Genomic DNA, 14,202 nt, shown 5'->3' with positions numbered 1-14,202 from the left:
TTTTATTACCTGTGCTTTCTGTGATATATCCAAGAAATCATCATAAGTCCAATGTCATGGAGCTTTTCACATATGTTTTCTTCTTAAGGGTTTTATAGTTTTTGCTCTTATGCTTGATCCATTTTTAGTTAATTTTTGCATATGGTGTGAGACACAGAACTAAGTTCATTCTTTTGCATGTGGATATCCAGTTTTCCCAGCACCATTTGTTGAAAAAAACTGTCATTTCCTCATTGAATGGCCATGGCAACCATGTATGTGAAAATCATTTGACCACATATGTGAGGGTTTATTTCTGGACTCTCTCTTCCTTTGGTCTATATGTCTGCCTTTATGCCAATACCACATTATTTTGATTACCGTAGCTTTATAATACATTTGAAATCAGGAAATGTGAGACCTCTAACTTTGTTCTTCTTTTTCAAGATTGTTTTATCTGTTCAGAGTTTCTTGAGGTGCCATATGAATTTTAGGATGGATTTTTCTGTTTCTCCAAAAAGCACTGTTGGGATTTTGATAGGGATTACATTGAATTTGTAGATCACTTTGGGTTGTATTGACATCTTCACAATATTAAATCTTCCAGTCCATCTACAGGGTATGTCTTTCTGTTTGTGTCTTCTTTAATTTCATTCAGCAACATTTTACAGTTTTCATTGTACAAGTCTTTCACCTTCTTGGTTAAGTTTATTCCTAAGTAGTTTATTCTATTTAATACTATTGTGAACAGAATTGTTTTCTTAATTTCTTTTGCAGATTGTTCAGTGTATATAGAATCACAGCTAGTTTTTGTGTGCTGATTTTTGTATCCTGCAACTTCGCTGAATTCATTTGTTAGTTCTAACAGCTTTTTTGTGGAATCTTTAGGGTTATCCACATATAAGATCATGTCATCTGCAACAGAGATAATTTCACTTCTTCCTTTCCAATTTAAATGCCTTTTATTTATTTTTCTTGCCTAATTCCTCTGGCTGGGACTTCCTGTATCATATTGAATTTAAAATGATGAAATAGTCATCCTTCTCTTGTTTCTGGTCTTAAAGGAAAAGGCTTCAGTCTTTCACCTTTGAATCTGATATTAGCTATGTGCTTTTCTTACATGGCCTTTATTATGTTAGGTAGTTTCTTTCTATTCCTAGTTTATTGAGTGTTTTGAAAAATCACAAAAGGATGTTGAAATTTGTCAAGTGCCTTTTTTACATCAATTGAGATGATCACATGGTTTTTTTCCCCTTCATTCTGTTAATGTGGTATGCTATATTGATTTTTGCTTTGTTGATCCACTCTTGCATTCCAGAATCTCTTTTCATTTTTAAATAGTGTCTTTCAAAGAGAATGCTTCAATTTTTATAAAATCCCTTTTCTCAGTTTTTTAAAATGGATCATCCTTTTGGTGTTGTATCTAAGAAACCTTTGCCTAACTGAGGGAGACAAACATTTTTTCCTATGGTTTCTTCTAGAAGTTTATAGTTTTATATTTTGAGTTAATTTTTGTATTGAATATGAGTCAAGATTCTTTGTTTTTCCTTTTGTATGTGGTTATCCAGTTGTTTCAGCACCATTTGTTTAAAAGACTATTTTTTCTCCTTTGGATTGTCTTAGACCCTTTATAACTATCTTCATTTTAATCATTTTCAGATATTTTCCTGTCTTTCCTGTCTCCCTTGGAGATCCAGGTTTTGCTCTTGTATCATAGTCTTTCACCTGAAGAACTTTCTTTAATATTTCTTATAGTGTATGTCTGCTGTTAATGAATTCTCTCATCTATTGTTTGTCTGAAAAACTCTTTATTTCACTTTCATTTAGAGAGGTATTTTTGTTGCGTGTAGAATTCTGAGCTGAGAATTGTTTTCTTTCATGACTGTCACTCCATTGTCTTTTGAATTACTTAGTTTGTGATCAGAAACCTACTGTAATTGTTACTTTTGTTCCTCTATATGTAATATGTTTTTGAGTTTTTTGGATCTGAGGTTTAATGTCTTTTATTATTTTTTGAAAATTCTTAGCCAGATTCTCTTCAAAATATTTCTTCTGCCTTTTTTTCTCTTCTCCTTTTGGGATTCCAGCTACACATTTGTTGAACAGTTTGATATTGCCCCACATCTTGAATACCTTGTTTCTTTTTTTTCATTCTTTTTTCTATTTGTGTTTCAGTTTGGCTAATTTCTATTTGGTTTCAAGTTCACTGACTTTTATGCAGCCATGTCACGTTTACTGATGAGCCTGTCAGAAGAATTGTTCATCTCTATTATCATGTTCTTTACCTCTAGCATTTCCATTTGACTCTTATAGTTTCCATCTCTGTTGAAATTCAACATTTGATGATACAGGGTGTCCTCCTTTTCCATTAAAACCTTTAGCATAGCTATTTTACATTCCTTGTTTGATAAATACTACTTTGTGGTCATCTATGGGTGTGACTCTGTTGACTGCTTTCTCTCTTGGCAGTAGGTTTTTTCCCTTGCTTTTTGGTATGTCTTATAATTTTTTATTGAATGCCAAAAGTAAGGCATTCAATAAAGATAAATAGTATTTACTCCTGGAGATGGGCCTGACTCTTCTGCTAGGTTGTTAGTGTGAAGGTTAAGCTGGTTTATTCAGGGGTTGACCTGGATTTGGAATTTGTTGTTGCTGTGGTTACCATGAGTACATCACAGGCTTTAAACATGTCTAGCATTACCATGTGCTTAGAGTTGGGTTTGGGTTGCTGGAAGGTTTTCTTACTGTTTCTGCTCCACCCTCAGCTTTTGGTCTTTTCTATGTACCTTTGCCTCAGAGGGGGTCTGTCTCTTGACCTCCCCCCAGTAGAAGGCTGCTATCAGCTTGGTGGTAGGGGATAGGGTAGGTTTCTCTATTGTCCTTGTCCAGCCTCAATCTTGGGCAGGCCCTGTGTCCTGGGGTATCAGGGTGGGGTTCTCTCAGTGATCCTGTACCCCTCCAAGTAGCAGACAAATTCAACCTTGTAAATCTAACAGTCTTATGCAGGAGTTTCCTGCCCCATCCCCCAAGGTTGGAGACCTCTAATGGTCTAGGACCTCTAGTAGCCTAGGACTGTTTTTTGTTCTTTTCACAGGGTTATAGAGTTTTATTCCCTACTTTTCCCTTGGCCATCACGGGTCTTCATCTGTGTCTGGGAGGGTTGGGGTAACAAGATTTTCTCCCCTTCTCCCAGTGATTTAAGGCTTTGTTTCCAAAGAGGAAAAGAATCCTGACCATGCTTTGTGGCTTTTCCACAGTGGTGGCCTCTTCCCTCACCCAAGGATCCCTGGAACTTCTGTCACTGTGGCGTTTGGGGCCCAGCACAGTGGTATGTGAATGCATTCTGGTTCACTGACATGGAAGCTCTCCAAACCTCATCCTTTTGGGTTTTTATGGAGGCTCCATTATGTAGACATAATTGATTAACTCATTGGCCATTAGTCATTGATTCAGTCTGCAGCCCCTCTTCCCTCCCTGGAAATCAGGGATTGGGACTGAAAGTTCCAACTCTGTTCTCATGGTTGGTTTCCTTGGCAGCCAGTCCCGCCATCTTTAGGGGTTTCCCAAAGTCACCTCATTAACATAAACTTACTTGTGGCTGAACAGGGCTTATTATGAATAACAAGACACATTTCACCTTTATGGTTCTGGATCAGTTTCAGGAACTAAGGACAAAAGACCAAATATTATAAAAAAGATGCTCCCATTGCTCTATTGCTTAGGAAAGTCTAAGGGTTTGGGGAACTATTGAACTAGGAACCATGGACAAAGACCAAAATGTATGTTTATTATAAATCGCAATATTACAGATATATAGTGGGGTTTTTTTAAGTTATATGTAGTATTAGTTTGCTAGGGCTGCCCTAACATATACCACAGTCTGGGTGGCTTAAACAATAGACTTTTATTTTCTGTAGGCTGGAAGTCTGAAGATCAAGGTGTTGACAGGATTGTTTCTCCTGAGACCTCTCCTTGGCTTGCAGATGCTTTCTTCCAGTGTCTTCACATGACCTTCCTCAGTGCATGTCTGTGTTCTAATTCATCTTCTTATAAGGACACCAGTCATATTGGATCAGGGATCACCCTAATTACCCCATTTAACTTAATTACCTCTTTTAAGACCCTGTCTTCAAATATACTCATATCTTGAGGTACTGGGGGTTAGTATTTTAACACATTCATTCGTGAGCAGACACAATTCAGCCCATAATGCAAAGAATTGGGGAAAAAAACGGAAATGTAGAGATCATCTAGGACAGTACTGTCCAGTAGAACTTTCTGTGATGATGAAAAGTTCTGTATCTTTGCTGTCCAGTATGGTAGCCACTAGTCATGTGTGGCTGTTGAGCATATGAAATGTGCCCAAAGGGACTGAGAAGCTGAATTTTTTACTTTAATTCTGAGCAATTTAAATGTAAATGGTCACATGCAGCTAGCGGCTAACATTTGGACAATACACAAATAATGACTGAAATAATTGTGATGTAGGCTGAGTTCTCAAATTCTTAATGGACTTTGCTACATACAGATTGTAAGATAAAACCTAGAGAAATAAAAAATAAAGCACTCTCGTTTTTGTTCTTTTTCCTTTTATAAAGATGGTAATCTTACTTTATAATTGTGAAATTTTCAACAAATGTGTTTTAGAAATATTCAAAATCATTTTTTCTGCTCTTTAATTTTTTTTTTTTTTTTTTTTTTTTGCGGTACGCGGGCCTCTCACTGCCATGGCCTCTCCCGTCGCGGAGCACAGGCTCCGGACGCGCAGGCTCAGCGGCCATGGCTCACAGGCCCAGCCGCTCCGCGGCATGTGGGATCCTCCCGGACCGGGGTACGAACCCGCGTCCCCTGCATCGGCAGGCGGACTCTCAACCACTGCGCCACCAGGGAAGCCCTGCTCTTTAATTTTTAAGAGGTTTGATATTTGCATGTATCAAGTGTTTAAATTAGTTCAGTAAGATTTTTGTTGTCAGATTGTAGAGTCCATTTAAATAAAACTAACATCTGTAGCAGAAAAATTGGTAGATGGTTTAAAAATATATAATTCAGTTAGGGCAGGTGAATCGGTGCATGGTTTACTCAGAAAATCTGAACCTGGAAAATCATTCCACAAAAGAAGAAATGGAAAGAGCTTTCTTTTTAAGGATAGAAATGGATTGTTAAATTAATAGCTTAACTGATTGTTTGATTTTGTCCTTTCATGGTGGTTGATGAAGTTTTTTCTGTAAACTTTAGAAAATTTTTTAACTTTTCATTTAAAACTGATTTTAGACTTACAGAAAAATTGCAAAAACTGTACAGGGAATCCTCATATACCCTCATCCAGCTTGTCTTCATGTTAACATCTTACATAACCATAATATAATTATCAAAATCAGGAAATTAACATTGATATAATGCTACTAACTAAACTACAGATCTCAGTTTTCACCAGTGTCCCTTTTCTGTTGTAGGATCCCATCCAGGATCCCACATTGCATTTCATTATTTCTTCTTAGTCTCCTCCATTCTGTTTCTCAAACTTACCTTTTTTTGACACTTTTGAATCATGCCAATCAGTTATTTTGTAGAATATATATGATGTTTTTACAAAATTGGAATGACGGCTATGCATTTTTGGGAAGAATGCCACAGAAATGATCTTGTTATGCTGATATGTCTTCTTCCTGGTGATGAGCTCTAGAAATCTTGATGATTGAAATGATACTTTCTTTTATACAATATATATTAAGATTACTATAAAATATCAATCCACCAAAACATTTGCTCTGTGATGCAAATGACTTTTTAAAACCCAAAATGCTGATTAAAAAAGCTATTATCATCACTAGTTAATGGGATGAAGTTAGTAGAATTTCACTAATAGGAATAAACGGTTCAATAATGAGAAAGAGAAACCATCTTTTTCTTTCAAATGAGGTAATTCTTTCTTCATTGGAAAGTTAAGAAGGAATTATCAAGAGAGGGGTCTTCTCACCTAATGGAATAGTCTTTGTAATAGAAAATTATCTTGGTTGAGATACTTAACTCTGGGTAACTTATCAAGTAGAACATTAAATGAGGAAAAAGGTGATTGCTTTAGTTTTGTTCTATAAGTGACACTGGAATTCTATCAGAAGTTCAGTGTTTAGAACCAGTTTCTAGGTCTAGCCTATCATATGACCTGAATTCAATTTATTACAGCAAATTTTGTATTTGGGGCATTTAAAAATTCTGAATAAGATGACGTAAATCAACAATTTCAAAAGAAATACTGTATTACATGTTCCAGACCTTATTAACATTGAAGCATCCTCATATGTTTTATATGAAGGAATGAAATTGTACTTCAGGCTTTGACGCTCTTAAAAAATAAAGTACATTGTTAGGTTTTGTTTATAAATATTTTTCAAGATATAATGTTTATTCCTCAAAAGAGAATGGGTAGAATCTCTTCTGTAGATACTTGTATCTGTCATAAAGAAGGGAACTCTTCCATATTAAGCCTCCTACTTTGGTAGCTTTTATATTTCTTTACTTGGTAGGTTTTATTCACTAGGAACATTTCAGTGAAATATTTGTGTTTTTATTCTTTTGGGGTTGTTTTTGAAACATTCATGGATTATAAACCAAATAATAGAAGTGAGTACTGTTGTCTCTTCAATGTAACAATATTCAGCATAATGGGTAGAATTTTCTTTTATTTTAGTTCAGCAATCAGCAAACATTGGGAGGCTGAACTGGCTACCCTCAAAGGAAATAATGCCAAACTCACTGCAGCCCTGTTGGAGTCCACTGCCAATGTGAAACAATGGAAACAGCAACTTGCTGCATATCAAGAGGAAGCAGAACGTCTGCACAAACGGGTAAGTTCAGGGCTGCTATGGGTAAGGATTTATAGCTAGCAGATTTTCTTGATCAGAGGAAATTTACATGTAGATTCAGCACAGGAACATCTTATGGAGATTTTTGTTGGTTATCAAAACATATATATGGTTTGTATTATATGGTTATTGGTTAAGAAAAATATTTTCTGCAGTTTAATGGGAATGAAGAATATACAGCTTTTGGAGTCCAAACACCTGATTTCAAATTCCTGTTGTACCACTTATTAGCTGTCTGACCTTTGGTAAGTTGTTCCCCACTTTCTACTCAGTATTCTCATCTATAAAATAGGAATAATAACATAGACTCTGTAATTCCTGTGAAAATTGAGATACTGAATTGACATGTAATTCCAGAGTTAATGATAATGCTTTTATTATTTTATTTTATTGTTATTTCTTAAAGAAACAACAGTAAATTTGAAAAATACAGGTAGAAAATTCTTTATAAAAGTTGGTAACAATACAAATATGGGGCAGTAAAAGAAAAATCAGACATCGCAATACCATTAATATCAGAAGACTAAACAATTACTTAATAAAGAATTATCTTATTCAAAGCATATGCATTCACCCAGTAGGAAGCAGATGCCACTAGTTTCTGTTTTTCAAACAGCTGCCAAAGAAGTGAACCCCATAGACAAGAGGAAATGGACTTAGAGCACAGTTTGAGGAGTGTACTTAGCGGACCAGGATGACCGGGGAAGTAAGGTAGAAGTTGAGTAGAGACTGGAGGGAGAGTAAGAACCCTGAGTAAACACCGTTCTATCCTAAGTATAAAAGTCAACTCATGAGGGGGAAAGAGGGAAGTTGTTATTTAATGAATATAGTGTTTCCATTTTGCAAGATGAAAAGCTCTGGAGATCTGTTTCACAACAATGTGAATATACTTAACGCTACTGAACTGTACATTTAAAAATGGTTAAGATGATAAACTTTTACTGTGTTTTTTATTGTTTTTTACCACAATAAAAAAAATTAACTTAGGACAACTGATTCATAATCCAAAAAAACATTCATTGAGGAGCTATCCTTTTTACGTATTCCCTGCCCTTGAGGAATTTTTGCTTTAAGTAGTCAATTGAATTTTAAAGAAACAAAGTATTTTTATTTACTCACATAATTATAATTTCCAGTGCCCTTCTTTCCTTCCTGTAGGTCTGAATTTCCATCAGGTACCATTTCCCTTCAGCCTGAGTAACCTCCTTTAGCATTTTTTATATATATTTATAAATATATATACATATATATTTTATCTTTACTACAGGTTGTGTTTTCCTATTTCTTCACGTCTAGTCATTTTTGGTTGTATATTGGAAATGGTAAATGAGATGATGTTATAGAGCCCATAGATTCTGTTATCTTTCTCTGAATATTCAGTGTTGAATTTTGTTTCAGCGAGCAGCTAAATGACTTGTATAGTCATCCCTTGGTATCTGAGGGGGATTGGTTCTAGGACCCCCCCCCACCAACCACCTCCTGGATACCAATATCCACGAGTGCTCAAGTCCCTTATATAAAATGGCATAGTACATTCGTCCCTTTGTATCCACAGGTTTCACATCCACCGTGGGTATGGAGGGCTGACTGTACTTTGAAGTTTGGGAGGTATAGACTTATGCTTTACTAGTTGGTTTATTTCCGTTTTGTTCTTAATTCTAGGGTGAATCCTTGAGTCCTGGAAAATCTTTATTTCTAAGGCATAACCCTTCTGGGGTTTCAGTGGGAAACTTAAGGTGCTTGCTAAGACCTAATTTGGTGGGACTCTAACCTCAAAGTGTCTTCTCTGTGGTGAGCACTACCACAGCTTAGCTCTTTCAGCCTTCTAGCTTCTCTCCCATACCGCTGAACTCCTTGGATTCCTACTTTTACATGTTCAGTTCAGAAGTCAGCCAAAGATTTAAGGGGTGTCTGTATGCTTTTTAGAGGTCATTTTTTCATACAGTTCCCTGAATTTCTAGTTGCTTAACCTGTTCTGAGGCATCCCCAACTCCTCAGACTCCTTGAGAAAATAAGATCTCAGGTTTTTGCTTGAGTTCTAGTCAAGCAACTCAGCCAGACTGCACAGTGCCTTCAGGCAAAAAGATGTGTAAATGTGTATCTCACCCAGTATGATGCTTTCTTTCAGTCTTTTGCCCAATTTGGTCATTCACCAGGGCCTTCTAACAGTTGATGTTTACATTTTGCCCATGATTTGCAATTATGTTATCTGAGGGAAAGGTAATCCAGTAAAAGCTACTTCATTATTATCAAAACTAGAACTCCTCGTGAGGAATATACTACCTAATTGAGCAAAGAAAACTAATATATATTAAACAATAGGGAAATAATTCCCAAGATTTTTGAACAGATGTTCAGTGTTGTGGACCAGAGGTCAGGAGAGCCTTGAGCACTTGAGTAGATAGGAATGGCTTTCTAGAGAAGTGCATTCTGAGCTGAGAGTTGAGGGTTTGGTTAGTTTTGAATGGTTTTCAAAGGTAAGAGAAGACATTCTAGTTAAGTCAACAAGATGGATATGAGCATGGTTTGTTCTTAGGACAGGGAGATTTGCCTGCTTTTAGCTGAAAGTGCATAACTAGGTGTCTTGGGCAATGAGATGTTTAAGTAGTTTGTGGCTAGCTTATGGAGGACCTGAGAGTTTAGATTTGATGCTGTGAAAAAGATGAGCCATTGAAAGGCTTTTAATGGGACAGTCACACAATGAAAGATGGATATTAGCAGTTTGCAGACGAGATAAAAATAGACAAAGGATATAATTAGGTCCACTGGCAGGTCATTGTTTTTGTTTACACCTGGATGATAAGGATCTGCACAAGGCTATTAGAGCATGAATAGAAAGCAAGAAAGTGATATGAGAGGTAGAGTGACAGAATATGGAGGTTAATTCAATACTTGGAAAATGTGAGGGAGAGAGATTTGCTGTTTCCTTAGTAGTCTACAATTTATTATATTCTAGTCAATCAAAATGAATGAGATCCTGACATGTGTAGAGAGCTTTGATAAGGTGTGTGTGTGTTTATGTTGACTTCTGTCTATTTTGACTGTTTTTGGATGGTATAACTTTTAGGGATAATGCCGTTCTCTGTTCTCTCAAAAAATAGCAAGTGCACATTAGAAATTATGTTGCTCTCTGGACCCTCAGTAAATTTGTATTGAGTAGAGAACTGTTCTCTTTTGCTCTAAGAACAAATTGATGTGAAGATATTCTAGTATCAAATGATTTAAGTTGTATTTTAAGCATATCTTTTCTTCCAGATTCCTTTACATTTTAGAAATGTCTGAAAAATTTTTCACTTCTGCAAGGCCAGTTTTCAGAACCCATATTTAATTTGAAGGCTACAGATGGAGGGCAGATGGCTGATTTTGAATTTGTTTTCAGAAGAAATTTTTAAAGAAGACTTTCGTTACAGGGGTTCTCTACTGTCATTAATCACTTAATTTAAGTTTTCCTAACCTTTTCATGACCAAGTCTAATTATTTCCTTTGTTCTTTATCCTTAGTCCTAAATTGATTTTATTTTTAAATTTTATTTATTTATTTTTGGCTGCGTTGGTTCTTCGTTGCTGCGTGCAGGCTTCCTCTAGTTGCAGCAAGTGGGGGCTACTCTTCGTTGTGGTGCGCGGGCCTCTCATCGTGGTGGCTTCTCTTGTTGCGGAGCATGGGCTCTAGGCGCACGGGCTTCAGTAGTTTCAGCACACAGGCTCAGTAGTTGGGGCTCTCGGGCTCTAGAGTGCAGGCTCAGTAGTTGTGGCACAGGGGTTAGTTGCTCCGTGGTATGTGGGATCTTCCCAGACCAGAGGTGAAACCTGTGTCCCCTGCATTGACAGGCGGATTCTTAACCACTGTGCCACCAGGGAAGTCCCCTAAATTGATATTTTTAACAAATCAATTCTATTCATCCTACCCTGTCAATATTTCTCAAAATTAATTTTGATATATTGATTCAAAATTCATTAGTCACCTATCAGGGACTTATATGTCTTCAGCAAGAAATCCTTTGAAATTGTCGTGTAATTTAATCTGTGTTCTCATTTAATTTTAGGTTACTGAGCTTGAATGTGTTAGTAGTCAAGCAAATGCGGTGCATACCCATAAGACAGAATTAAATCAGACAATACAAGAATTGGAAGAGACGCTGAAAGTGAAGGAAGAGGTATTTGCTACTTCTCACTTGTCTGTAATCTCACTAAAATATGTGTACAAACATTACAGTCTATGTCAGATTTAAAGGTACTTTATGCAGTAAGGTCAGGTTGTGGGGTGTTTTTAGGATGAAATTTTTCTTGAGTGATATTAAGCTTGTTCATATTTTTCCCATCCCTGTGTCTGTTATGAACTACAGTGAGGCAGTCAGACTGAGATACTGCCTCTTGACTTCTGTAATGAGAGTTGCATTCATACAATCAACAGAAAACCATTAGAAGTTAAATGAATTTTACAAGCTGTTCCTTTGTCTAGTTTCCAGTCAAAAGATTTAATATCCCAGGAAAGAATTATATCCACAAAGCTTGAAGCAACCTTAAAATGTTCAGACTGCTGTTTCTAAGCAGTGCTGTACCAAAGCAACCAAGCTGATTTGTTGCTTAAGATTATGCTGTACTAGACAACATACCCATAAAGATGAATTTACCCCTTGAAACCAGTATAAAGGAATGTTTTTTAAGTCATCTTTTTTCTAAGGACTGGGACAATAATTTCAGGGAAAAATAAGGCCTTCTCTCTCCTTGATATAGTTAAAATATTGTTAAAGACATTGCTCTACTTTTTCTAGGAAATAGAAAGATTAAAACAAGAAATTGATAATGCCAGAGAACTACAAGAACAGAGGGACTCTTTGACTCAGAAACTACAGGTGAGCTATAATAAAATTTTTTATTCATTTCTGCATAAGTGAGAGTCATCAATCATTCTTTCACTTAGTAATGACTTTTTTTCTGCAACTCCGTTTTATAGGTTATTGGTCACTTTTCTTTTCCAGGACTTCTGATTCATGCCTGATCATTGATTTTTCAAAAATTACTTGATAACTTCATCTACATAGCTTATCATCATAGATGGTCATTTTATAAATTGTCGTTAGTAAATTATTTTAGAAATGTCTACTTTTTAACATAAAAAGTACTCTGAACTTAAAGAAAATTTCTCAAATGGATAATATTCAGTTTTGGAATTCTCATTTTTTTTCACTCTGAACTAATGTATGAATTACAGCAGTAGTGGTGCCCTAATGGAAATCAAGGTAGTGTTCTTTTTCTTTCCTTGCCCTAACTAATTTTACTCACTTTTCTCTGCATAAATATTATGCTTCCTGACTCTAATTCACATATACATATCCTTTTCAGTGGTAATCAGCCTTGGTTGGGGAAGATTTCTCAAAATTACAACCCAAATCTCCTGCTGCCAGCTCAGGCACTTTTCTTATACCCCATGACCTCAAGAAGGGTCAGGACCACTTCAGGGTTTGGAGTAGTTATAAATGTGTGTATGAAGTGATGAATTTGGGACAAAGGGTGATAAGTGGGACCTGGAAGCCTAGGATTGGAAAGAGTACCTAGATTATTATAAGAATGACCAACATTTATTGAGTGCTTATTATGTACCAGATACTGTGCTTTACTTATATTATGCATTTAATCCATAGAACAGTCATATGAGGAAACTAAGGCTTGGATAAGTTAACTTGTCCAACCTACATTTAAATGAGCGCAAATTCTGTAACAGAGACCCTTCATAAAACAAACAGTTTCTTTATATGAAATGAGATATTTCCTTCTTTCTCTCCCATCACTGACTTTCAGCAGTCTGGGAAAAATGAAGTTGCTTGTTTTGGTCTGCCCTATTAAACAGTGTTCCTGTATTTAACCATTTGTGTAGATTAGTGGTTCTCAGCTAGGGGTAGTTTTGTGCCCCAGGGGACGTTCAGCAATGTATGGAGATATTTTTGATTTTCGCAGCTAGGGTAGTGGAATTGATATTTAGTAAATTGAAGCCAAGGTTGCTACTGAACATTGAATTATCCAGCCCAAAATTTCAAGAGTGCCAAAGTTGAGAAAATCTTGGTGTAGAATTAAAATATGAAGCATGTAATCAGGGCTGGAAGAAATGGGGGAAATGCAGGCTAGTTTTGTCTTTTGTTTTGGTTTGGCTCCCATTGTTTAATTACTTGCTTTGATACAGGCAGTTGCTAAGCGCTTACATATATTAGCTCTAACTCTCACAGTAACAGCTGTGGTATCCCCATTTTCAAAGAGAAGGCAGCAGTTTAGAGGTGTTAACAAGTTTAATTAAAGCACTTAGAAAGTAATGAAGCCTAGATTTGTCTTGATTCTAAAATCTCTGTTCTTTCTGCATTACCACACTGTTTCAGCAGCCAAGCATCCAAGCCATCCCTAACAATTCTTGGGAAATTTTTTTTCAGTTATGTATACATTTACATTGTCCCAGAGAAACCAAGAAGTGATTTATTCATATCAAACTTCTAAATGTATTTCATCATTGATTGAGCAGTAATTGAATCTTACAGCTGGCACCTAGAATTGTGACTGTCAATTCCTACCTTCTCTTTCACTGAATATCAAAAATACTTATCAAAACAGCCTACCTGGAATAGGACAGGGAAACTTTCAGAAAACCTAAGGGTGAATTCTAAAAGGCCAAGCCACAGAAATAACCTGTATTTTTTCCAACTTGAAGAAAGTTCCTCCTCTATAGCCTGGCCCCTCCTACCTAAAGATCTGCTTGTCAAAAGTTCCAACACTCTTCAACCTCCATTCATAAATTCAGTCCAAAAAATTGGGATCATTAAATATTTGGAATGGTAGAGGAACTTTGAAATTGCAGTGCATGGATTTGGATTGTAGGTATAGATATGGACAAAAAATTTGTAGTTATGGGTAAATTAAAAATAGTATGATATGATTTTTCTAATTTGCGAGTGTTTTTTTCCTCAAATGTCAATGTAACATATGCTTATTGTAAAAAATTTAGAAAAATGTAATTTAGCAGGGAAAGAAACCCCATAATCCCATCATCCTAAGGCAAAGTGTTTAGAATTTTCTTCCCCCAATGTTTCTTTGGATAACTTTTTCTTCATGTGAGACATATAGATACCAATTTGTTGTCTTACTTTCCTAACAACATTATGTCATAAGCTGCATATGTTATATGGCTGTATAGTGTTCTATATAGATATACCATAATTTTCTTCCAACATTCTTACAGGGATGGTTATTTGTTTTCAATGTTAGCTATAGTAAATAATGTCATAATGAATCTTTTTACATAATCCTTTCTCATTATTTCTTTAAGATGAACTTTTTAAGAAGAATTACTAGTTGTAAATGTTTTTAAATTACTTATG

General features: G+C 35.9%; 1 protein-coding gene across 4 annotated transcripts in view; it reads left to right on the top strand.

Moving 5' to 3' along the window:
* Positions 1 to 14,202, top strand: part of HOMER1 (homer scaffold protein 1) — a 124,027-nt gene that overhangs the window by 93,364 nt on the left and 16,461 nt on the right. For all 4 annotated transcript variants that reach the window (XM_089909055.1, XM_022594004.3, XM_089909056.1 and 1 more), the window contains 3 exons: positions 6,668 to 6,824; positions 10,885 to 10,995; positions 11,614 to 11,694. In XM_089909055.1, the coding sequence (XP_089765181.1) occupies positions 6,668 to 6,824; positions 10,885 to 10,995; positions 11,614 to 11,694 (349 nt within the window). The remainder of the gene's footprint in view (positions 1 to 6,667; positions 6,825 to 10,884; positions 10,996 to 11,613; positions 11,695 to 14,202) is intronic.

The sequence above is a fragment of the Delphinapterus leucas genome, chromosome 3 (assembly GCF_059928025.1).
Source record: "Delphinapterus leucas isolate spDelLeu-1000000601 "Yukka" chromosome 3, BTC_Dleu_Yukka2, whole genome shotgun sequence".
Lineage (NCBI taxonomy): Eukaryota > Metazoa > Chordata > Mammalia > Artiodactyla > Monodontidae > Delphinapterus > Delphinapterus leucas.
The sequence above is the reverse complement of the archived record's forward strand: the minus strand, read 5'-3'. Positions and strand labels throughout refer to the sequence as shown.